This window comes from Barbus barbus (genome assembly GCF_936440315.1).
Source record: "Barbus barbus genome assembly, chromosome: 38".
Lineage (NCBI taxonomy): Eukaryota > Metazoa > Chordata > Actinopteri > Cypriniformes > Cyprinidae > Barbus > Barbus barbus.
In genome coordinates this window covers 8,476,110-8,503,699 of record NC_136716.1, presented here as the reverse complement: position 1 = coordinate 8,503,699, position 27,590 = coordinate 8,476,110, and the positions used below count along the sequence as shown (strand labels likewise).

At 38.8% G+C, this 27,590-nt stretch overlaps 1 protein-coding gene across 1 annotated transcript; it reads right to left on the bottom strand.

The window, feature by feature from the left end:
• Positions 1–173: 173 nt before the first annotated feature.
• On the bottom strand, positions 174–11,507 carry LOC306857344 (sarcoplasmic/endoplasmic reticulum calcium ATPase 1). The gene is made up of 23 exons (XM_079397250.1): positions 11,222–11,507; positions 10,321–10,338; positions 10,103–10,185; positions 8,521–8,625; positions 8,262–8,400; positions 7,843–7,923; positions 7,525–7,610; positions 6,962–7,259; positions 6,601–6,767; positions 5,933–6,021; positions 5,727–5,829; positions 5,502–5,633; positions 5,289–5,405; positions 4,846–5,064; positions 4,234–4,345; positions 3,916–4,139; positions 3,595–3,815; positions 3,309–3,511; positions 3,132–3,217; positions 2,914–3,047; positions 2,073–2,190; positions 1,869–1,986; positions 174–667 (listed from the first exon to the last, which is right to left on the bottom strand). Exons 1-23 carry the CDS (start codon positions 11,337–11,339, stop codon positions 657–659), a joined length of 2,982 nt encoding a protein of 993 aa, XP_079253376.1. The 5' UTR covers positions 11,340–11,507; the 3' UTR covers positions 174–656.
• Positions 11,508–27,590: the final 16,083 nt, after the last annotated feature.

The following is a 27,590-nucleotide window of genomic DNA, read 5'->3' as shown; positions in this document are numbered from 1 at the left end:
TTAATTTTATTATGCCATTTCTTGGGTCCAAAAATAGGATTGAAGTTAACAGGTTAATGTGTAAAGTGATTTGTTTTTTTTTAATGCAACACCTTCACTTCACCAATGAAGCAAAGGCATGTAAATCAATTTGTGTGTAAACAACTGCATCGTCCATGAAGAGAATTCATATCAAATATTAAATCCAATTAAATTACTTTTATTGATTAACAAGTAATTGTTATGTTCATGACTTAATTGGGGGAAATGCCTCTATGAGGTAATTAAGGAATGGAATTAAAAACACAAACCTGTGCAGGTATGTATATGTAGAGATAGAATGAAGAGAAATAAATGGAGACTGTAAAATGGTATACAATTTTAACAAAAAATGTTTAATTCACTTATTAGTCCATTCATAAAACAATTTGGCATTCAAACACTAATTTGTAAGGGCTGACCTATATATTCATCTCTGTTACTAAACTTAGTTTTTCTGTGTTTTTTATTTGTGGGGGGGATTTTGTGCTCTCCATTCTGCAGATGGGCTCATGAGAGCTTCTGTCTCAGCGGATATAAATACTCTCTTCTCCCATTCTTCCTCATTCATTCTCTTGCTGTTCTCTTCTTCTTTATCTCCTGTTTTTTTTTCACTCCCACGTTGTTGTCTCTAAATTTCACGCTTTAGCTGGGAATCACAAAAAGATGAGTTTTAATAAACATAAGAACACTGAGCAAATGTTAAGCAGCACTAAACATGATTTTTTAAACCCTGTTTTGGGTATCAGCAGGACTGTGTATTGTCCACTACCTCACAACATGTGTGTATCTTAATAAATGTCACTTTACAATATTGCGATATTTAGCAAAGCATCATATTATTTTTGCATTGCAAATAATAATAAAAAAAAAAATTTTTTTTTATTTTTATAAAATTGGTCTTTAAAAAATGACTATGTCCACAATTGCATCTGTTTGTTAAGTAACCGTTTCATCTTTATTGGAGCTTAACATCCACATTTCCTTAAATTACAATACATAGTATTGTAATATAAACTAATGTATTAATTCACAACACTGTATCTTGAAACTTCAAGAAAATAATGTATTTGTGTTAACTTGATTTACACAAGCAGAGCATGTTCTTGAAACATGATTTACCCAAACAGGACATTCCTGGATCATCCTTAATGGTTCTGGAACAACATTCCTCTATCTACAATAAATATTCACCATGCACTTTAGCAAGAAGTTAGTTTATATCATATAAAATAAAATGTCTCCAGTAGTAGAAATAAGCCAGTTTTTCTATTGGGCTGACAATACAAGGGAAGACAAGAAGAAAGTTCATCATAAATTTCACTGGAGCTCCATGCATGCATGGCTGAATCACAGACAAGTTTAAGACCACATGTTCTCTCAAAGCAACACCAACCAAAACAGTAAACATGCAAAAGGATAGAGACATGTAGACATCCATAAAGACAGGTACAGCACGGCTATTATTGGATACCTTGCTTCTGTTACTTGAAAACTGGGAGGTGAGGACTGTTTAGGCTAGAAAATAATATAGTAGGTTAGTGTGAAATAAATGAAATTAGCGTGAGAGATAAGAGAAAGGTAGGAAGAGTGTGGAATTAAAAAATAACTTTTTAGTGCAAACAAGTTATATGAAGAAAAATATTAAATGCAATTAATCTATAAGAAATAGAAAAATGTAAGTTTAATGAAGAAATTATATTAAGTTTCATTCATAGAAACAAGTCAGCAAGTTTTTAATAGAGTATAAGTATGAATGTAGTTTGACAATGAAAACTGTGTTTACTTAAATGCATGCTATTTTATAATTATGTAAATACATGCATATTTACATATGTTTGAGAACTCACCCTCTAGGTAGTTGCGGGCAACAAACTTCAGCACTTCATCAATGAGGATAACAGGGAAAGAAAGCTTCAGCACCACCATCCACTGTTCCACGTTCAAGTGAGTTAGTTTGAAAACCATCTGTAATAGGAAAAGAAAAGTTGTAGCCAGTGTAAAAGATATAGTCAAATATAAAGAACAGGATGAAATAAAGATGAGAGACTTACGGGCAGGGGGTCCACATAGATGATCATGAAGTGGAGGGACATGGAGAGGGTCATGGCAGACACTAGCCAGAAATTGCTCCATGGAGGCATGCGCACCAAGGACTGATTCTCAGACAAGCTATTGAGAAATACATAGAAATCAGTGTCGGGGTAAAATTAGCTCAGTTGCATAACCTGACAGTATTGTATGGCATCACTGGCCTCAATTACACCTGTCAAAAACGTGTCCCCTCTGATCACCTGGGATTGTATTTCGATTCTGAAGTATTTTAAAATTTTAGGAACTGATTTTTTCCCTTTTTGTCTTAGGAACTGTTTTTCTTTTTAAATTCTGTGTTTTCATGTATTCAGTAAATACGCACAGTAAATACACTTAGTTCCAGATGTATAACATAGATAAATGTTAAAAAATTTAACTGCTAATTTGTAGGTGGTGTGTTGTGGTGGCCTCAAAAATGGGTGTTGTTTTAGGCACTGTTTTAAGATGCAATTTTTTCGCCAAATTCTAAGGCTGTGATGTATTGTATCTTCCACAGAAATATAAAAAAATAATGATTTAAGATGCTAGACAGAGTTAAGGGAAATTGTAATTACACGGTACATACACTTCACAAGTTACTATTTTAGTGATACATATAGGTTACTGTTAAGAAAGTTGCTCTCAGTGAAGAACGTTACAAATCAGTTACAGTTACTATAGGGAAAAGTTTGGTTAACATACTGCCTTAGACTTTAGATTAGTAAGGCGGTTCCCTAGATTTTGGAATATAACTGTTGAGTTACAAGAGCTGCAACTTCAAGACAAAATCATGTATGACAAAAACGGCAGTTAAGATGTAACCTGTTGAGAGCGTTGAACATCTCAATTGTGACCAGGACAGAAAGGGCCATGGTCATGGGTGGAGCAGCCTCAAACACCTCACACTCAATGCCAGTGAAGTCCTCGTTCTCCTCGTGGCACTGCATGAAGTGAGACTACAGCAGGAAGAGAATTTAGCAGGTGAGAACAGATGTGCTAAATACAATAATAAATAATAATATGATGGAGATATTACTTACCAGCTGGTAGTAGGTGACATGAGGACCCTCCTCATCATACAGGAACCAGTGGGCAGCGCCAGCCACAGTAGCAGCACCCACATAACCTGAGGACGGTCAATTCATTAGACTAACACCAAAACTCACATAGAGAATTTGAGTAAGCTGACATCCCACAGAAATAACAAGGATACCAACCACCAATGGCCATGTATCTGAAGAACAGCCAGCCAGAGATCAGGGGCTCTTTGGCAGAGCGAGGAGGCTTGCCCATGATATCAAGATCAGGGGGGTTGAAGCCCAGGGCAGTGGCGGGAAGACCATCAGTCACCAAGTTCACCCACAGCAGTTGGACTGGGATTAGAGCCTCAGGCAGACCGAGAGCAGCAGTCAGGAAAATACTATGAGAAAAGAAGAGAATGTCAAGCGTGAACATACTGTACTGTACATTAAACATACATTAAACAAGGCCATGGATTCTCACCAGACGACCTCCCCAACATTGGAAGAAATCAGGTAACGGATAAACTGCTTCATGTTGTTATAAATTGCTCTGCCTTCCTCAACAGCAGCCACAATAGAAGAGAAGTTGTCATCGGCCAGGACCATCTCAGAGGCTGACTTGGCAACGGCAGTGCCAGAGCCCATGGCAATGCCAATTTCTGCCTTCTTCAAGGCAGGGGCATCGTTGACACCATCACCAGTCTAAAGGAAAGATAACAGCATTACTATATCATCTTAAAGGCAGGGTTTCATGTGATATGGTGTTGTGGAAGCTGGCTTGTAAATTGTATTTATGTCTCACCATAGCAGTAATCTCATCGTGGCTCTGCAGGAACTCAACAATCTTAGACTTGTGGGAGGGCTCAACACGGGCAAAGCAGCATGCCTTACAGACAGCTTCGCTCTGTTCACTACGGGGCAGGTCATCAAACTCTCGGCCGGTGTAAGCCCTGCCAGTTACATCCTCATCCTCAGTAAAGATGCCAATACGACGGCAGATGGCCACAGCAGTGCCCTTGTTGTCACCTGAGGGTTTTTGTGGACAGGTGTCAGGTTTGCAACAATAAAAGATTAAAAGGTTGAGGAAGATGACTCATGAAAGGATGGATAAAAAGCATACCAGTGATCATGATAACACGAATGCCAGCAGCCCTGCACAGTTCAATGGAGCCAGTAACTTCTTTACGGGGGGGATCCAACATACCGACACAGCCAACAAAGGTCAAGTCAGTCTGAACAAGACAGGAAAGTAATAAGACAAAGATTTTATGTAGCTTAGCATTTATTAAACCTTATCCATTATCAATGCTGTACCACCATAGCTGGAGCATATCATCGCTGTTGAATATCTCCATATTTTGCTATTATCCATACTGATATTATAATAGTGATTGTTTGGATACAGTCTATGCTTTGAGTGAGTACAGCATTTTCTGTACTCTAGAAACCAGAGAATAGTGCAGCATTTACGCTAGCATTTGCCATCTAGTCTTAACATTGTCTTAAATAGCCTATGAATAGTACAATTTTTAACATGAAATTCTGGCCAAATTTATTCAACAAGAGGAAACGCTGAGCATCCACATCTAAAGTTTCCGATATGGAATGTTTTGGATGCCGGTTTCTAGCATGGGCTGACAGCCTTACTGATTAGTTTAACTAGTAAGACTTGCTGGGCAATATGCTTTACCAGCCAGACATGGGAGAATGGAGAGATGTTTTTCATATTCACCTCATAGTCACCAAATTTAGTAGAGTCCTCAAGGTTCATTTCTTCAACCTTCAGGGGATTGTCTCGGGTGGCAAGTGCCAGGCAACGCAGAGTGTCACGGCCAGTACCCCACTCCTTGATGACGGACATGATCTTATCTTTTACAACGCCAGTCAGGGGTAGCCGAGTAGAACCAACACGTACATAGGAACACCTGTCAATCACACCCTCTGGAGCGCCCTATATTAACAAAATGAGGAGTCATGAAATGCATCTATTATTTTTTTGAAGAACCCCATCAATATTAACATTTTTTGTGATCATTTACGTCTGAAATCCTTACAAATAACGTTGTGACAGTACCATGGTACAATGATGCACTAGATAACATATACTTTCACATACCATGTTATTTTCAAGGAACTTCCAAGAAACCATGTTACTATTTTGAGTGGGACACATACCTTCACAAACATTTTGCAGCCTGCATCACCCTTGGTAGGGCTACAGTACACAGACATGGATTTCCTGTCACGGGAGAACTCCAGAGTGAAGTTCTTCTTCATTAGCTGCTTCACAACCTACACAGGATAAAGATGGAAACAAATTTGAGTTACAGAGCTATCAGTGCCAAGCTACATTACTGATGTTTTAAGAAGGTTTACATTTCTACTTACACTACAGCAGGCATTTGCTCTCTCAATCTTGGACAGGTTGTTGATATTGCTCTTAAAAACATTCATCTTCTCAACCAAGCAGCACAAAGCAGTTTCAGTGGCCTCACCGACCTTCTCATAGATCTTCTTGGACTGTAACACAGAGGTAGATGACAGTTATTGTCTTCAGACAAACATAGAAAAGAGAACAAAAGAATGAAGTATAAAAGAGTATGTATCTCTCACCTCATTGTAGTCAAGGGAGGAATCGTTGCAGAGGGCGCAGATGGTGGCCAACTCAACTAAACCATCATACTGACTGCAGTCAACACGAGCACCCAACTTTGTGCTAAGAGAAAGATGCCACTCAGATTACATTTGTGACTTTAACATGCTGATAGCCTGATAATAAAAAGGAGCATTTTAGGGGAAGTGTTTTATTGTGTACTTACACCTCACCCTCGGGTGTGTACTTGGAGCCAGAGATATCAAAGGATTCAAGTTCAACGTGATCACCATCAACTCTATCAATGATGAACATCTGTAATAATACACAATTTCATCTTAGTGTACAATTAAAAATATGCCATTATTAATATAAATGTATACATGCACAATACTTTTTCCAAACACACCTACTTCCCCCTCCATTCTGCCATTTAAAAAATAAATAAATAAAAATAGTCCTTCCCCAAACTCTCAAACTTGGTTGATCTTGGTTGATAGTGCGCAGCAGTATATATATAGATATAGCAGAATCTGTCCTAATGGCGACCCGAGTTTGATTCCCGTCTCTAGGTCCTTTGCCGATCCCGCCCCCCTCTCTCCACCCAATACTTTCCTGTCTGCACTCCACTGTCCTATTTAATAATAAAAGGCATACCCCCCCCCCCCCCCCCCCCCCCAAAAAAAGCAATTATTATTTTATCTTATCCAAGTGAACTCTGAAAGTCAGCCTACCGATGGCTTACAGTTGTTTCAGCAGATTAAACTGGGAGAAGAGTATTTCCTCGGTGAAATAATTACACACTTCACCTTTAGGATTACAGTATATCAGTATTAGCAATAGCTTTATTATTTCTTAGTTGACGTGTGTACATAAAGATAGCTGAACACTTACTTTGGTCACACACATCTGATTGGTGGTCAGGGTGCCAGTCTTGTCGGAGCAGATGACAGAAGTACAGCCCAGGGTCTCCACAGAGGGCAGTGAACGGACAATGGCATTTTTCTTGGCCATACGTCTGGTACCAAGAGCCAGACAGGTAGTGATGACAGCAGGCAGACCTGATGAGAGTAGAGTTTATGGTTGGATTAATATCTTTTAATAATATTGATAATCTCAAAAGGTTAGATAATATGCTTTATGTAAAGTATAGATAAAGGTCAAGCTTTCAGCCCTGTTCTGGACATAATGTGGTGTGTAGTGGGAATTACATAATTAACTTTGGGAGATGTGTTGCACATGTTATCATGCTCACCCTCAGGGATAGCAGCTACAGCCAAAGCAACAGCGATCTTGAAGTAGTAGACAGCGCCACGGATCCAGGATCCACCATGGACGGGGTCATTGAAGTGGCCGATGTTGATCATCCAGACAGCGACGCAGATCAGAGAGATAACCTTAGAGAGCTGCTCACCAAACTCATCCAGTTTCTGCTGCAGAGGGGTCTTCTCCTGCTCTGTGGCGGCCATCTGGTCACGGATCTTACCAATCTCAGTGGATACACCAGTAGCGACAGCAATGCCAATAGCCTTGCCAGCAGCAATGTTTGTGCCCTATAGGTGGGAAAGGAAACTTAAACTACTTCTTGTTCTTGGAACAATACTTCTTTCTACCATGAAGACTTTATGATCAGGCTGGAGTTGGGGTTAATGGTTAGGTTTATGATTACGTTTGTTGTTCCAGTACCAAAAACCATTAGAGCTAAGGTTAGAGCTATCATTATCTGATAGGAACTTTCTTCCAGAAACTTGTGTGTATTGAGGTACGAGTAGAAACCAACTGATGAGTAGTTGGAGGAGTTTGTGGATGAAAACTCACAGAGAAAAGCATGTTCTTTTTGTCCTGATTGACAGCTCTAGGGTCGGGGACAGGCTCGGTGTGCTTGATCACACTGACAGACTCACCTGTACAAAGGTTTAACCTTATTTATATACAATTACAATAAAATATAATACACAATAAATATACACAGGAGAAGAGAGTGCTGCTGCTTCACAAATTAATTTTAATTAAAAAGAAACCACTTGTCATATTTGCAGCATTTGTATAGTTTTAATGTTCTAATAATTTATATATCAGTTTTAACGATCATTGTTTGAGTAAAGAGTAGAGGTGAACACTGTTAAAAGCACTAACCAGTCAGGATGGACTGGTCAACACGAAGGGTGGTGGAACGGATAGCAGTAATCCTGATGTCAGCAGGAACTTTATCTCCAACTAGGAAAGAGGAAAGAATGAGTGAGCAGTATACCAAAACACTAGTGACTCATGACCAGTGCTACAACAAAAAGAACCTGAACAAAAATCAGACCTACAGTAAACTTACAAAATATATTTAGCTATGGACCCAAGATTATAGTGTATGTGGTGGGTATAGTATTCTATGCAATGTGCTCTGTTGTATTACTGCACATAGCGACAAAAAAAAGTAGGTCACCATGGGACTTCTGTATATCTGTATAGAAAATTAATATGTTTATTAAAAAATACTAAGTATTTCTATAAGCTATTGCAAAATGAATAGACTAAAAAAAGAGCAGGTGAAAAAGACGTACCGGACACCTCCACAATGTCACCGGGGACAATCTCTCTGGCCTTGATCATCTGGACGTTCTTTCTGTCAGAACGGTAGACCTTACCCATCTCAGGCTCATACTCCTTCAGAGCCTCAATGGCGCTCTCAGCATTACGCTCCTGAATGACAGACAGCCATTTGCTTGGTTTACATAACAGATGCAAGTGAGTTATGCATTCACATAATTTACTTTATGAAAACAGTAAAATCTACATTTATCTGTGTATTTGGTGCATTACCTGCCACACACCGACGATGGCATTGGCAATGAGAATGAGCAAAATGACAAAAGGCTCAACAAAGGCAGTGACGGTCTCGTCACCTTCCTCAAACCAGGCCAGGACCTAAAGGCACACAAAGAGAGAAATTAGAGACCAGCACAAGGTACATATTGCTCTTCATTCCATTCAGGATATATATTAAAACAAATATAAATACTTATTAAGACTTGACATCTTTGCTGTATCCTTTGAATTTTCTATGAATTATTTATGAAGAAAAATATGTTATATATATCTATATATATATATATATATATATATATATATATATATATATATATATATATTAATCTGATTTATGTATCATCCATGAAAGATATTAAAAAAGGTGCTTAAAATAATTTCAGAATGTACTTCAATACAGAGTTTTGTACTTCAGTATACAGTTCTGCTAAATAATGTGTTATCACACTCAGTAGTGTTTTATGAGAGGATGAGAGGAAACACAAAGTAATCTGAAGTTAAATCTTACAAAATGTAGAAAAATGTATAGGCAATTACACCATTAATATAAAGATTTTAGAGACTTTAAAGATTTTTTCCAACTACTTTCGAATACACTTTTTTAATTTATTTATCAGTGGAAGGCTTAGAGGCTTACTGGGCCCACCTTAAATATTACTTCTGAAATTCATGATGCTATTGGTCTGGTTGCTTAATTTCTTCTCTTGTGCAATACATGCATATAAAAACCGGTCAAAACATTATTTCACAATATTGTTGCACAACAGTCCTGCTGTTATAACTACTTTCGCTGGTGCTTTCTCTCATGCATCTCTCCTGACCTTTCAAAAGGATAGAGTTTCTGTCTTCAACTTGAGTCCTTCTTAAAATAACCCCTGCTCCCTCACTCACTTCTTCTGAGCCCCTTAATATTTTCCTTCTAAGGCTATTGGAACAGCTGGTTGAGGCACAGTGTGGAGGGTGGCAGACATTAATATCCCCCCATGTTCACCTCTAACCTCCCAATACCCGCTGAACCCCCTAAACATCCACCTTACGGAGTCTTTCCTGCTTAGAAAGCTGTGAGATAAATAACACCATTTATATGGCTTCCTGACACAATAAATTAAGATCAATCAGCTCTATAGGATACTATTTGATTCTACATTGCAGTAGGTAATACTGCCAACATCATAATGCTGATGCTGTACTCTTCTCAGTACTATGTAGACTTTTGCACATAACCATAACGCTAAAATAAATGTCAAATTAACATATGTACCTTGTTGCATAACACCATAAATGGTCGTGGTGTATGTTACAGCATGAAGTGCAGTATGGCAACCTATACTGTCACAACAGCTGTTCATACAACACACTGCTAAAGTTCAAAGGGTATGTTTAAAAGTATGTGACATGCTATATCTATATGCTGACAGGTTCACTTTATGCGTGTTTACAATTATTATTATATTAATATTTATATTCAGTAAATATCAACATTTAGATGAACACCTCAAACGTGTTTATTGATTTTTCTCTGTAGTTGCAAACTATCTGCAGTGTTTTCTGAATTGTCCACTTGTTAGTAACTTACGAAAGAGATGCAGGCAGCAAGCAGCAAAATTCTGACCAACAGATCTTCAAACTGCTCAATGATCAGGTCCCAGATGGATTTTCCTAAAAGGAATGGGAATTTAGTTCAATCCTTACCAGATTTAAAGATTCTATTGATACCATAGTGGCTGGTGAATATGGACTTAATTTATTTCCCATGATGTCACTTTTTTTTTTTTGCAATATGTTTGTACTTACCCTCCTCAGCTGGCAGCTCTGAGAAACAAAGTATAGAGTGAGAGACGAGGAAAAAAGAAAGAAAGAAAGAAAGAAAGAAAGAAAGAAAGAAAATGAACAACTGACCAGAATTCAAGACAGCACAACAACATTACCCTGGCCAGTCTTTCATTGTACCTCAGAGGCGCTATTAAGCCATAACATTTCCAACTGATTTTTATTTGACACATATGAAAAAGGAAGTTGAGGCATTTTAAGAACTTTGCAGATGACTTACTTATTAGTAAAAAGGAACATGTTCAGTCTCACAGAAACAGCTATACAGACATTGTGCACTGTATTTATCAATTTTGAATGAACATTTATAAAATATGAACGGTTTACAATACTAAACATCTACAGTCCCAGCTTCAATATTCAGGAAAGTTTCGGGAACACTTCGGATCATTACATTTGAGTTTTTTAAAGACTTGTGCATGCCAAGTTCTCTCTGTTCAAGAGGGCCTGTTTTGAATATCATTACTTGGTAATCAGCCAGAACCTAAGAATCTCCCTCCCCCATCTGCTTGAAATACTGCTAATCTAATAAGACCTCTCATATAACCAAGCAAGGCCACTGTGCCATCACCTGTCTTTCTTCCCTTTTCCCCCTCCGCCAAAGTCTATTTTCAGTACCAGCCTCTGCACTACAACCTGTTGTTGTCCCTTGAAATGCCACTGAAGAGTCTGAACATTTGAGAAAATTCTAAACCATCTATGCAATTGCATCTTCTGTTTTCACAATTTAAAAGTTTAACCCAAAATCACTATTGTAATGCTATCTCCGTGCTTTCCTAAAAAGAGACATTTCCACCAGTCAGAGTGTTTGGTTGTCTTTCTATGAAACCCCACATGCGTCTTCAAGACATCTCATGAATCTCACCATTGTAGCCGTACTTAGCCAGGTTCTTCTTGACCTGATCCGGGGAAAGACCTGTGGCTTCACTAACTGAGAAGTAGGCCAGACATTCGGCCGGCTTCTTCATATGGGAGTCCTCCATCCTGTCAAGGGTGAAGGATCTTCAGAAGTGGCAAAAGCTTAGTTAAACAGGTCTATCCGTGCCTTTTATTGATTGTCCCTATTGCTCTTGTTGCTCTCTGTACTACAAAATCTGCCCCCCGTTACTTGGACCCCCTCCTCACAGGAGTGATGGACTGACAGAAAGAGCAAATAAATTCACACATGTGCAGTGTTTTATACTGCTGCCAGCTGCCCTATTGGTCAAAGTTGCATTCGCCACACCCCAAAATTCCAATTAGTTGCGTATGGCTCTGCAGGGCCGAGTTATAGTCTAGGGGTTGAATGTCTTCGGCATCTCAGACTTGAGGATGTGGGGGGTTATTTGGTGGGCAAGGAGCATAAGGTATTAGCATACATAGGGGGTAGCACTGAAATTAAAAGTTGATCTGTTTTTGGAACATGCATGGTCAGTGGAATAAGGAGAGTGGAGAAGGTGAGAGAGCTAGAGTGAGTGATGGGCCAAGTGGCATCTGATGGGAGGGGGCAGTTAAAGGAGTGCTGGAAGGTTAATTTGGAACAAGTATTAGAGGAGTGTGGTCACATGGGAGGCTTGAAGTGTCACTCTGACATCCACACATTGGTTTGTCATGAACAAGAACACAATCATTTCCTATGATCCTTTTCAGATGTGTCTTAGCATTAAAATCTGATTATGAAACTAATGATGTAGTCCACCACTAGGTATTTTAGCCAAGTATCCATGGCTAATTACTAAAAATATATTTACAGTATTTCATGTAGAATAATTTATATGAATTCATATATGGTCTCATATATAGTCTCATTTGTTTTCTTACCATCTGGTTATGCGCCACTGACAGTTAGGTTTAAGGGTGGGCCTTAATTCTTACTTTTTGAATTACATTATACAAATTCGTATGAAATTGCCAAGTCATCAAATAGTTATGTTTCTCATTAGATTGGGATACCATGCCAAAGAGGCACAAAATCACTTTCACAGACTTTCACAATAACTGTTCCCTCCTGGTGGAATGACCTGGCCAACTCAATTCAAGCAGCTGAGTCCCAAGCCATCTTCAAGAAACGGCTAAACCACATCTCTTCTATCTTTATTTGACCCTCTAACTTTAGCACTCTCTATTCTAATTCTAATTTATCTATTTGTTTTCTTTCTTTAAAAAACAAACAAACACTTGACCCTCTAACACTTGCACTCTCTATTCGTTTTCTAAATGCTTGTTTTCTTTATAAAAAGGCCTCTAACACTAGCTTTCTCTCTTCTTATTCTATTCTATCTACGTCTTCTTTCTATTATATATATATATATATATATATATATATACATATATATATATACAGTGTCTCACAGAAGTGAGTACACCCCTCACATTTTTGTAAATATTTTATTATATATTTTCATGTGACAACACTGAAGAAATGACACTTTGCTACAATGTAAAGTAGTGAGTGTACAGCTTGTATAACAGTGTAAATTTACTGTCCCCTCAAAATAACTCAACACACAGCCATTAATGTCTAAATTGCTGGCCATAAAAGTGAGTACACCCCTAAGTGAAAATATCCAAATTGGGCCCAATTAGCCATTTCCTCTCCCCGGTGTCATGTGTCTTGTTAGTGTTACAAGGTCTCAGGTGTGAATGGGGAGCAGGTTAAATTTGTTAAATTTGGTGTTATTGCTCTCACGTCCTCATACTGGTCACTGCAAGTTCAACATGGCACCTCATGGCAAAGAACTCTCTGAGGATCTGAAAAAAAGAAATGTTGCTCTACATAAAGATGGCGTAGGCTATAAGAAAATTGCCAAGACCCTGAAACTGAGCTGCAGCACGGTGGCCAAGACCATACAGCGGTTTAACAGGACAGGTTCCACTCAGAACAGGCCTCGCCATGGTCGACCAAAGAAGTTGAGTGCACGTGCTCAGCGTCATATCCAGAGGTTGTGTTTGGGAAATAGACGTATGAGTGCTGCCAGCATTGCTGCAGAGGTTGAAGGGGTGGGGGGTCAGCCTGTCAGTGCTCAGACCATACGCCGCACAATGCATCAAATTGGTCTGCATGGCTGTCATCCCAGAAGGAAGCCTCTTCTAAAGATGAAAGAAAGCCCGCAAACAGTTTGGTAAGGACAAGCAGACTAAGGAGATGGATTACTGGAACCATGTCCTGTGGTCTGATGAGACCAAGATAAACTTATTTGGTTCAGACGGTGTCAAGCGTGTGTGGCAGCAACCAGGTGAGGACTACAAAGACAAGTGTGTCTTGCCTACAGTCAAGCATGGTGGTAGGAGTGTCATGGTCTGGGGCTGCATGAGTGCTACCGGTACTGGGGAACTACAGTTCATTGAGGGAACCATGAATTCCAGCATGTACTGTGACATACTGAAGCAGAGTATGATCCCCTCCCTTCGGAGACTGGGTCGCAGGGCAGTATTCCAACATGATAATGACCCCAAACACACCTCCAAGACGCTGAAGATAAAGGTGTTGGACTGGCCAAGCATGTCTCCAGACCTAAACGCTATTGAGCATCTGTGGGGCATCCTCAAACAGAAGGTGGAGGAGCAGAAGGTCTCTAACATCCACCAGCTCCGTGATGTCGTCATGGAGGAGTGGAAGAGGACTCCAGTGGCAACCTGTGAAGCTCTGGTGAACTCCATGCCCAAGAGGGTTAAGGCAGTGCTGGAAAATAATGGTGGCCACACAAAATATTGACACTTTGGGCCCAGTTTGGACATTTTCACTTAGGGGTGTACTCACCTTTTGTGGCCAGCGGTTTAGACATTAATGGCTGTGTGTTGAGTTATTTTGAGGGGACAGCAAATTTACACTGTTATACAAGCTGTACACTCACTACTTTACATTGTAGCAAAGTGTCATTTCTTCAGTGTTGTCACATGAAAAGGTATAATCAAATTTTTATAAAAATGTGAGGGGTGTATTCACTTCTGTGAGATACTGTGTATATATATATATGTGTGTGTGTGTGTATGTATGTATACAGTGCCCTCCACTAATATTGGCACCCTTGATAAATATGAGCAAAGGCAGCGGTGAAAATAAATCCGCATTGTTTATCCTTTTGATCTTTCATTCAAAAAATTCTAACCTATCATTGAAGTAAAATAATTGAAAGTGGGGGGGGGGGGGGGGGGGGGGGGTCTCATTGTGAAATAAATGCTTTCTCTAGTTCATGTTGGCCCCCAGTTATTGCAACGTCCATTTCCCAAGATAGCAGCTCTGAGTTTTCTCCTATAATGCCTGAAGAGTTTAGAGAACACCTAACAAGATATCAGAGACCATTCCTTCATACAGAATCTCTCTAGATCCTTCAGATTCACAGCTCCATGTTGGTGCTTCTTCTCTTCAGTTTACCCCACTCATTTTCTACAGGGTTCAGGTCAGAGAACTGGGGCAGCCATGTCAAAAGCTTCATTTGGTGCTCGGTGACACATTTTTGTGTTGATTTTGATGTTTGTTTTGGATTATTGCCCTGATGGAAGATCCAACCATGGCTCATCATTAGATTTCTAACAGAGGCAGTCAGGTTAAGATTTTTTATCTGTTGTTATTTGATAGAATCCATGATGCCATGCATCTGAACAAGATGTCCAGGACCTCCGGCAGAAAAACAGGCCCACAGCATTAAAGATCCTGCAGTATATTTAACTGTGGACATGGGGTACTTTTATCCCCATTTGTACAAAACCCATCTGGTGGGTTTGCCGCCAAAAAGCTCTTAGTTTCATCTGACCATAGAAGCCAGTGCCATTTGAAGTTCCAATCGTGTCTGACAACTAAATATGCTGGAGTTGTTTTTTGGATGAGCAAGGTAAATTTTCTTGAAACCCTCCCGAACAACATGTGTCTCGTATGGGAACGACGGAGACGTGGATCAAAGGAACAGTATTTATTAGGATCCAGCAGACAGGGTAATCCACACTTGGAACGGCAAATAACACATGTATAAGACGAAGTAGACCCAACAAAGACAGACAACACAGACTGGGACTTAAATACATGGGGTAATGTACATTGGGGCTGGACTTGTGAACGGGAGCCCTCTAAGGGCCTAATTTAGGAACGGGAGCCCTCTCTGAGCTAAACTCAGGAACAGAAACTCTCTCTGGACCAATCTTGGAAACGGAAGCCCTCTCTGGGCTGAACTTGGTAACAGGAGCCCTCTCTGGGCTAAACTCAGGAACAGGAGCCCTCTCTGGGCCTAATTCAGGAACAGGAGCCCTCTCTGGGCTAAACTCAGGAACAGGAGCCCTCTCAGGGCCGATCTTGGGAACGAAATCCCTCTCTGGGCTGAACTTGGGAACGGAAGCCCTCTCTGGGCCAAACTTGGGAACGGAAGCCCTCTCTGGGCCAAACTTGGGAACGGAAGCCCTCTATGGGCCAAACTCGGGAACAGGAGCCCTCTCTGGGCTAAACTCGGGAACAGGAGCCCTCTCTGGGCCTAATTCGGGAACAGGAGCCCTCTCCGGGTCAGACTCTGGAACAGAATCTCTTTCTGGGCTGGATGGGGAAATAGGAGCCCTCTCTGGGTTTGACGTGGGGACAGGACTGACAGAAGGCTCCGACGAAGGAAGGAGGAGAGAGGGCAAGTCGGCCCATAAATCCAATTTGGGATCCCCTTCTGTGGTCCACAGTCCCTGATCCAAAAAAAGCTCACCCTCAGCCATGGTGCGGTGGGCGGAGCTCCTCTCCGCGCTCTCGCTGTCCGTGGCAATGGCTGGTCAGTCACGACGGTTTCATACTCTCCATCAATGGTGGGCTCGGGCTTGAGCTCCGCGCAGCGGGGTGACAGTGGGCAGGGCTCTGGGTCTGGAGTGGAACTGGTGAGATCATCCTCAGAACAGATGGTGAACGGAGATCCATTTCTCACCAGAATCCACTCCACAAAGGCAGCAAAATCTGCTCAAGGGCCATCTTCAGACGACAGCACTCTGCGTCGTCTGGGTTACTAGTGAGATGAGCGATGAGCGATGTCCAGAAACTTTGTATGGCCCTCGAGCGATCTTTCCCCCAGCTCCAGCAGGATGAGGAGGTATCCCGGACGGAATAAGGGGTCGAAGGGATCCATGGGGGAAAAGGGAGGAGAAAAAAAACACTGAACGAGCCACGGAAGTGGATCAAAGGAACAGTACTTATTAGAATCCAGCACACAGGGTAATCCACACTTGGAACGGCAAATGACACGTATAAGATGAAGTAGACCCGACAAAGACAGACAGCACAGACTGAGACTTAAATACATGGGGTAACGAGGGTAATTACAAGACACACCTGGATGACATGAACACAATCATGCAAGGGAGAAACTGGGTCACGGAGCACATGAAAACACAACAAAACAGGTCCATATTCCTGACAGTGGTGATGTAGGAGCTCTTTGATATTTTTTTTAGACTTTCTGAGCCCAAGACTAAACTAATCTCTGCAATTCTCCAGCTGTGATCCTTGGAGAGTCTTTGGTCACTCAAACTCTCCTCCTCACCATGCATTAGGATGATATATAGACAGGTCCTCTTCCAGGCAGATTTGTAACATCTTTAGTTGAAACTTGGAACCTCTTAATTATTGCCCTGATGATGGAAATTGGGATTTTTAATTCTTTAGCTCTTTTCTTACAGCCACTTTCTATTTTGTGAAGCTCAACAATCTTGTTCTGAACACCAGAACTATATTTTTTGGTTTTACTCCTTGTGTTGGATGATTAAGAGAATTTGGCCTTTGTGTTCCTCATATTTATAATCCTGTGGAACAGGAAGTCATGGCTGGACAATTTCATGCTCCTAGTCACCCTGATGTGCTAAAAAATGTAAAAATGAATGGAAATATACTTCTGAGATATTTTACTCAACATTATTTCTAGGGGTGCCATTAATTGTGGCCAACATGCATTGGAGAAAAACATTTATTTAATTATGGGATTTTCTCCCCACTTTCAAATGTTTTACTTTAATGAAAGGTTAGAATTTTGTGATTTTTTTTTATGAAAGATCAAAAGAATAAATGATGCAGATTTATTTTCACATCCGCCTTTGCTTATATTTACCAAGGGTGCCAATATTAGTGGAGGGCACTGTACTTGCTATGTGTACAGCGTTAGGCTAACTGAGACTTTTCATAGCACTGGCACATTATTGCTCTTTTGTTGGTTATGATCACTTCTATTATCCTCATTCGTAAGTTGCTTTGGATAAAAGAGTCTGCTAAATGACAAAGTAAATGTCTACAGAACCTAATTCTCTGAGATCATTTTTTTTTTTTTTTCATTTTGATTTCTGGAGATGTAAGAAATAATGTTTCTTTCAATTACACTGCCTCTAATAAGAAGCCAGGGCCTAACGTTTAAAAACAGGATACTCAAATGCTAGAGACTAATAGTTATAGAGAGCTTAAGATGGACAGGAAACAAAAATAAGAAGAACGGGAGTGAGCTTGCATAATATTTGATATATGTTCACGACAGACATACTAATAGAACATAGCCATGGAGTGAGAAAAGGATGGGAAGAAATGCAGATTCCAGCTATAACAAAGGCGATGCTTTTTCCATGTAGCAAAAAGGAGAATAATATTGGGGTAAATTCAGTGAAGCACAGTTGGACACTCAATGCATCTCAATTGATCAGACTGCTATAGGCCACATAAGTATGTCTCTGTAAACCTACATCAGGGATCTCTACCCTGCTCATAGAAAGCTACCATCAGACATCAGTTCTAATCCTGCTCCAACAAATAGACCTACAGTGCCCTCCAGAAGTATTGGAACCGTAAGGCCAATTCCTTTATTTTTGCTGTAGACTGTAAACATTTGGGTTTGACATCAAAAGATGAATATGAGATGAGATATTAACATTTCAGCTTTTATTTACATCTGGATCTGATACACAACTTAGAAGATAGCACCTTTTGTTTGAACCCACCCATTTTTCATGTTACCAAAAGTATTGGAACATGTGACTCACAGGTGTGTTTTGTTGCCCTGGTGTGTCCTATTAATTGATTATTCAAACAATAAATAGCACTGAATGTCTGCGCTCAAGTTTCAGATCCGTGCAGACTGCATTTATAATTAGTTAGACGTGTAACCAACATGAAAACCAGAGAGGTGTCTATGGGTGAAAAACAAGCAATTGTGAAGCTGAGAGAAGATGAAAAATCAATCAAACCATTGCACAAACACTGGCAATAGCAAGTACAACCATTTGGAATCTCCTGAGGAAGAAAAAAAAAACACTGGTGTAGTGGTGTACTAAATAACACACCTCAAACGGGTAGAACAAGGAAAACATCTGCAGTTGATGACAGAAACATTGTGACAGCTGTAAAGAAAGACCCTAAAACAACTGTTAGTGACATCAGCAACAACCTCCAGAGGGCAGGAGGGAAGGTATCACAATCTACTGTTCGCAGAAGACTTCATGAACTAAAGTACAGAGGCTACACCAGAAGATGCAAACCACTCATTCGCAAGAGGAATAGGAGACGAGCCTCAAAAATTCTGGGACAAGGTTTTATGGACTGATTTTATGGACCAAAGTGATGGAAAGGCTAAAGTTTGGACAAAGAAAGGATCTGCTCATGATCCCAAACATACAAGCTTATCTGAAACACAGTGTACACAGGTGTACATTATAGTACACATTACACAAGTAATGTAATGGCTTGGGCTTTCATCGCTTCTTCTGGGACAGGCTCATTAATCTTCATTAATGATGTAACACATGATGGCAGCAGCAAAATTAACTCAGAAGTCTACAGAAATATTTTGTCAGACAATTTACAGAAAGATGCAACCCAACTGATTGGGAGATCCTTCATCATGCAGCAAGATAATGACCCAAAACATTAGTGCCAAAACAACAAAGGAGTTCATCAGGGGCAAGAAGTGGAAGGTTTTAGACTGGCCAAGTCAATCTCCACACTTAAACCCTGTAGAGTATGCATTTTACCTGCTGAAGAAGAGACTGAAGGGAGTAACCCCCCAAAACTGAAAGAGGCTGCGGTGAAAGCCTGGAAAATCATCACAAAAGAAGAATGCAAAAGTTTGGTGATGTCAATGGGTCACAGGCTTGATGCGGTTATTGAAAGCAAAGGATTTTCAACTAAATATTAAGTCATTTTCACTTTAATATATGTTAATTCTATCTGTTCCGATACTTTTGGTAACATGAAAAATGGGTGGGTTCAAAGAAAAGGTGCTATTTTCTAAGTTGTGTATCAGATCCAGGTGAAAATACATAAATAAAATACTATTAAATAAAAGCTGAAATGTTAATCTCTCATCTCATATTCATCTTTTGATGTCAAATCCAAATGTTTTCAGTCTACAGCAAAAATAAAGGAATTGGCCTTACTGTTCCAATACTTTTGGAGGGCACTGTATATAGTTCTGAGTTGCCCTCTTTACTCTATATGTTCTCACTGACTGGATGACTATCTGGGGTGCGTTTCTCAAAAGCAACTAAACTAGTCACAAGTTCTGTTGATGTCAACAGAGTTCAATGGAACTTGCGACCATAGTTGGTTAATGTTTTTGGGAAACGCACCACTGATCTGTAGCCCTCCACAGCAAGAGCATAAACAAGTAATAATAGGTGCATGTCCAAGTACACTGTTTTTTGGAAAAAGCTGATCACTTATGAATGAATTTATAGTCTGACTGCTACTTTCGGATGTGTTGAGACACAAGTCATGATAAAATAGCTAAACGACTTGTAGAAGCAAGTTAAAGTTGTATCAGCATATCTCACAATTCTTTCAGTTAGGTTTAGATTAGGGTTTGGTTTAGCATAAATGGTAAATTATTTTCAAATACGATAAAACTTTAAACTTTTAGCTCTAAAACATGGCCAGATTCACATTTATCTGTTTTGGATAAAACCGAATGTGCTTCTTGTGCTGCTCACTGGATATTTCACCTTGAATGTGTTGCGAATTGTGCTAGAAGCCACATAATATAATTTTGTAGAAATTTCACCATGGGTATGTTTTTCCAATGAGCCTGGATTGGTTATATTAGGCGTTCATAACAGATTAATAGCTAACATGCTTATTTATCAGCTCTGTACATTCTCTCTTATAACTAACTTCATGATGTGCATCCTCATTTGTTTTTTAAAAGGCATTCTAAACATAGGTTCAGGAGGAGCGAGTCATCTAATTTTTCAATATACTGTAGTATATAAGCTGATAAGTGTGAGTTGATTCAGCCAGCTAATCAAGGTGTTCAGGTTAACTTGAAAATAACTAGTAGGTGTTTTGGAACAGGGTTGGAGCTGAAGTCTGCACGAGGAGAACCAGGAGCAGGATTGCCTATACCCCTGTTTTAGGAATTTTGCTTAGGTATTTTGCTCTACCCTCCTTGCAAAAAGCATGCCAAACACACTTACCTCAACCACAATCACTTAAAGATTATATGCGTAAATTAATTCATGAAACAATATTAGTGGACCTCCCATGTATGATGCACACATGATGCATTTACACTTCTGCAGGCTATGTTGAGCATCTTGCTCTTGTCGTATTCAGTTTCTGTGCCATGCGTTCTTTTATCAGTCCTATGCTTTGGTATGCTTCTCTGTGTGATGTGGTCTGTCTGTCCCCTGCTGGGTTTGAAACCAGACCCTACGTTTATCTGATTGTTTGTTACCTCACCTGTCTGCTTCTTGACTTCTGTCTCCATTTAATCTCCATGTGTGCTCTGTCTTATGTGATTTTATTTGAGTTATTACCCTTTTGATATGGTAATTTAACTCTGCATCCCCCTCACTCTTCTTGACTGCATGTAACAGAACAAACTGGCCCTAAAGAGGATTTTAGAGAATGCAGAATCTTCCTTCTTCCATTTCCCAGCTTGTCTAGCTTTATAACAACCGTCAAAGAAAGGCTGAGGGACATTTGTTGCCTGGCCATGTGCTCTCCTCTTGGTTCTGTTGAAAATCTTGTTCTTTTCTCTGTGTGGCATCTGGCTCAGTTTCTTTGCAATGTGCCTTTTTTTTTAGTCATGTGTTCAGAACATGGCATCCGGATCTTGACACTTCTGTTATAGCTGAGGACCTGTTGCTGGATCCCGACACTCATGCTCCATGTTGTGGGTCTCTGTTGTGAGTGCATGGCTTCATTTCCGTTAACTTGTTTGTCACCTTTTTTTCAGTTTGAGCACATGGCTTATTCATTTTTCTTTGCCATGTGCTCTTCTGTCTTGTCTCAGTGTTGGTTTGAGCATGTGGCTTTTGTTAGTGTCACACTGTTTGTTCCCCAATGCATCTGAAACCCCAATCCCTTATTGACCAGTTATCTGTCTAGTTACTTCACCTGTCTGCCTCATTTGACTCTTGAGTTCTGCTTCTGTTCAACCTGTCTATGTGGATCTTGTGCCAGCTCATTTTGGCTTTTACTCAGAGTGTTTTTTCCTGTGTGTCTTCTTTTGCTCCAGACCATCGGTGCAAGTCCTGGTCCTGGGACTGAGTTCTGCTTTTCAGGTAACTTTTTGTTTGTTTAATAGATACAATTCAATATATTTGTTAGATTTGACCAATGACATTTAATCCAAATCTTGTGCACACAAACCTTTTTACATATAGATTTTACACTGTCAGATGTGGTCTAGGAGAAAAAGCACTCAGATGCAGAGTTAAATGAACAGTTTATTTAGGTCAACCATAAACTTTAAGCAATTTAATGCATTAAAAAATATACATATTACTCTTTGGTGGTCTAGAGCTGAGTTTGGTGAAGATCTAATGAAATTCTGAGGAGTATGAAAAAGTAGTTTTATCAGAAAATTAGAATGGCGATTAATAAAACTTGATACACACAGATGCACACCAAGCTGCATCATAATTTTAAAACTTTAAAAAAAAAATCTATTATAAATCTATTATCTATAATCATATATATATTTTTTAAGTATTGGGTTTAGGAGATATAGATACATTTGTAAAACAATAACAACAAAAAACAATTCCAGATGGTTGATAGCTAACATAGCTAACAAGATTTGCTTAAATATCTTCACAATGCTGAAATAATAATAATAATAATAATAATTAAATCAAATAAAGATGCTATTTGCAAAATTTTGTGATAATAAAACCAATGGCCTAGTAGGCATTTGAAATAGGCGGTGTGTCCGATAAAAAATGCGTCCCGGGCCCCCTCTCCCTTGGAATCATCCTAACCTTGCCCCCCATTATGGCGAATCTGATTAGGGTTAGGATTAGGGTTTGGTTTAGGGGTACTTGCATGTAATTATGCATAATTTATTGTTATTATAATAGTAAGTACATGTACAACAAAGAACCTTAAAATAAAGTGTTATTGAATGTTTATATATTTAAACTGGAAAAAAAAGACAAAATACTAAGGAAGGGGTTTGGGGTTTTTCTGAATTTTGAGAATGTGAAGGACAATCATATGCTGACACCATACCATGGCCAATTCATTTTTTAAGCAAGCATAAAAATCAAGAACATGAATTCAAATGCCGTAACCTGCAAGTTATTTGATGTATCTTAAGTATTCTCTACTTTGATGAGAAAGCAAGGAAAGTTTATACTATGCATGGTTTAACAGATTACTTTCACCCAACCTGACATGAGCCTCGAGTTCCTCTCACGTTCATAAACATGAAACTTGTAATATGGCCTTTAGTGGGAGGTATGCGTGAACAACTGCGCCAACTGGTGCAGACTTTAAATAAATAAATAAAAGTATCTACAAAAAGCTGGAATGCAACAGTCTCCTATGACATCTAAGATCCATGGTACAGTGTTTACTAAATCATAATAGAAACCTGTATTAATTAAATAAACAGAAAACTGCATCCTTGCATGGACCTATCCAGCTAATATTTAAATTATTGTTTTAAGTGATGTATTTTATTCTGAGTAAAAGTGAAAGAATAGATTCTACATTGTGAATATCAGGTGATTTTTAGTTAAACACCAATACAAGTGTCACAAATGTAGCCATTACCACTATTTTAACTATTCTTGGAGTTTCCTTGATCCACAGCCTTCACAATGCCGCTAATTATATAATAATCCTGTGGATATGTCAGATTACAACGATGTCTACAAATGTAAAACTGGTCATGTTTGAAAGAGTTTTTAAGAACTTCAGAATGATAAATATGAGAGCATAGCTCTGTGTCCTGTCAGAATGTATATGTGTAGCCCAGCTGTTCTAAGTCAGCAGAAACAGGGAACACCAGCTTAAGCAACTCTAAATGTGTCTGTGTCAAGTTGTAGAAGGTGAAACAAGACAAGATCATGGTGTCCTCACTCAATATGAATTCAATGAATTATTTAGAAGCCTGTCTAGAACATGTCCAGGTCATGTTACACCCCAAACCAAATAAGGCAGAAAGAAGAGAGAGAGAGAAAGAGAGATTATATTTTGTAATTAATAAAATAATAAGATCATCTCAGGTACTCAGAAACAAAGTGTCAATGTTTGATTCTGTAATTAAAAGTAGATTACATTTAACTTTGTGTGTGTTTAAACTTATCAAGAGGAAAATACTGGAATAAAATAATAAAGAACATAATAAAGAATAAGGTGTACTCTGTTCATGTAAGTGTGAAAGAGTAAAGTAAGTTTGATGGATTGGTTACAGCTAATCCCCTGTGCTGTGAATGCTAGGCAAGGAAGAGGATAGTCTGTCCTGTGAGATATTGAGTTAAATGTCATTGGGTTCTCGCAGGAAGGCTACAGGAGAGTGTGTTGCTCTTACATCATAGAAAGCATAGACACATATAAGACTCCAAAGGCCTTTTCACACTGCACTTAACCCTGTGTTATGGGCTTTTAAAGTTTTTTTTAACCCTGGGTAAAACATTTTTTCACACATATCATTTTGAAAGGGGTTTAACCCAGGGTTATGACCTAAATTGTGTGGTCTTAATCCCACATTACAGTATCAAAGCTATACAATGTGAAACGATGCAGTGTTAAAATTTAACAAGCACTTCTTATTTAGCAAAAACAAACAAAAAAGCCAAACCAAACCATACAGTGTTTGCTTCATTAAACATTATATGCTTTGTACATGCTGTATTTGACAAATTCATTGAGTGTCTGAAGAAAAAAAATGTAAACGTCAAACGGTAACATGTTAATGGGAATGGAGCAGGAATCTATAAACTCAAATGATGCTCAATAGATATCACTACAGAAATAAGTGACCTTGTCTGGAAAAATGCAATCAAAGCTCATTGGTAAAAAAGCCTTTTAACTAAATTTTTGCAAAACTCCAAATACTTTCATTGCAGATTCCAGCTGAAATAAAACATCTGGGGCAGTAAAACCCCAACGACTTTCCTTCCATTTTACACAAATTATGATTATAGAGGCAGATGATCAATTATAATTATAATAAATGCACAGTTCTTTGTGCAATACTATGTTATGGCCTCAAAACACTTACATAAGTGTATGTGAACTAACAAATTTTGATGGTTGCGTAACATCACCAGCCCCATATATTGCTTTTCTGACATAAAGTACACTTGCATGGCTACTCAAGTGGTACAGCATTGCACATGAGATGTGGACTGCTTGAGTATGAGTCCAGTGAAACATGAGTCACGATAAAAGAGCTCGAAGACTTGTACAGGCAAGTTAAAATAGCATAGTTGTCTCAGCAAATGCGGTTTTATCTCATGTCTGCATTTGTTTTGTTTTAATGTAGGTAGTAGGTTATTTTCAAATGCAGTGAACCATTCATTTTGTAGCACCACTCACTGGACATTTAATTTATGAGCGCCCACAATATGTAAAACAAACAACATAATAAAAAGTTGCCAGAATCACATTCATTAGTTTAGGATCAAATTGAACATGCTGGACATGCACAGATTGCACATGCAGTCTGCACAGGACAAATTTATTTCATTTTTGTGCATTTTGTACTAAGCACAAATACCTCAATTAATCAGGAAAATAATCATGATTATGATTACAACTGTTGCAATTACCTAATCATGAAAAGTGTCAATTTACTCATGTTGCATCACTCTTTTTGCAAGAGTGCAGAACTCAGTGAGGTGATATACAACTGAAGTGATTTACATCTTCAGTGATTATAGAGTGACAAAATACTTAAGTGCTTTTTAAAAAAACATAGCACTTTACTGTCAGGTAGAAGTCTGGCATAGAGCTTGTCTCATTGTGGGCTTGGCAGAAATGTGCACTGAGGGGGCGGCCATGAACACACTTCTGAATTTTAAAATGACAAATGGGACACCAAATGGTAGGGGTTCCCAACTCTGGCCCTCAAGGTCCACTTTCCTGCAGAGTTTAGCTTTAATCAAATCACTTTCCTGTAACTTCTGCTGCTTTCAAATGCATTTGGAAGATTCATACCTTTGTTGGGTTTTTTTATGACACGTCACACATTCAAGTGGATACCATAACATGGGAGTAGTCTGAACAAAGATTTATCATGTGAACAATAAACCCAAATAACTACATCCGAATTAAAAATGATGAAACAAAAAATTACTTCTATTTCTTATTTCTGCATGGTAAGTAGGGCTGGGTATTGACACAGACTTTTTAATCGATTGATCGACAGTGGTCTGGTACAGAACCGTTACTGTCAATGCTGCCCCACAACTTTTATTAATAAAATAGATTTGCTAATGCAAATCTTTATTTTTCAGCAACTAGAGAGTACCATTGCTGATTTTTAAAGTAATTAATCTCATGTCTTTAGAGAGATGTTCAGAGGACAGTCTCTCTCTCTCCCTCCCTCTCTCTAGTTCTTTATATTTCCGGAGTTATTAGCAAAAACAAATTTGATTATTATAGCCACACTTTGTTGTTAATTCTTACAAAACTGAGTGAAAACTAGCACTGGTTCATTTAGGTAATAGTCATGTATATTCAGAATCTAACTTACTATTAATTTTAATTGGTTGTTGGAAGTTATTTAGTTGATTTGTTTTATTATTTTATTACAAGCCAGGGGTCTCCAACTCCACTAAAATCCAGATGTTGGAGTGAGTTGGAACTGTAGTCTGCAAGAAGGTGGTTTGCAAGAGCAGGGTTAGAGACATATACGCTTAAAAAATGCCACAAAAGAATCTGCAGGTACGTGCTTTAAAAAAAATAGTTTTATACATCATCAAAGCTGAATAGATAAGCTTCCCATTGAAGTATGGTTTGTTAGGATAGGACAATATTTGGCTGAGATACAACTATTTGAATATCTGGAATCTGAGGATGTAAAGAAACAAAAAAACAAATCAAAATATTTAGAAAATCACCTTTAAAGTTCTTAGGAATGCATATTACTAATCAAAAAATAAGTTTTGATATATTTACGGTAGGAAATTTACAAATTATCTTCATGGAACATGATCTTTACTTCATATCCTAATGATTTTTTGGCACAGAAGAAAAATCGATAATTTTGACCCATACAATGTATTGTTGGCTATTGCTACAAATATACCACAGCTACTTATGACTGGTTTTGTGCTCCAGAGTCACATCCAAACACACTGTTAGGTTTGACTCAAGGATTCAGAGAAAAAAATCTGGATAAAGAGGTCGGGCAGGACCAAGTGTTATAACAGCGCCACCTAGTGTAAGACAGTGTATGTACAGCTGAGTAAGGGGCAAGGGGATTTGGGACCATTCTATTGTATGGGGTCCCTGCATGCATGTTCTCTGGATGCCCAAACAGTTTTAAGGCATACTACTACTACTACTAATAATAATATAAATACCACTAATAGCCTAATAATCCTAACAAAGACAATAGGGTAGAGCACCTTGGACTTCTTATGATCCACATAACATATGAAGTGCAAAGAAAGTAACATTAAATATAAACTATTGTGAATGTTGGAAACAGTAATGAGGGAAGCAAAAGAGATATAAATGAACAAAGTGGCGTATTGTGTACAGCAGTATAAGCAGTGTGAGGGGTAAGCTAAATAAAGTATGATTTGTTTACAATTTTTAAAACTTGTATTGAGTTTGAGACATAAAATGTAGCACTGGCTTTCTCGTGTTTCTAACAAAAACAAAATCCTTGCATGTGACACATGCATTTCTGTAAAGAAATATGGGGTTAGTTCAGGTTAATTGTGACATTTTCAAAGATATCTCAGCTGTAAAATATGTCTCAATTTACCTGCACAGGCCGCCTAAGTGTGCCCAAGAGTATTTTAGAAGATTTTTTTTTCTACAATGCATTTTAGCAAAGGCTATAAAATACTCTTAA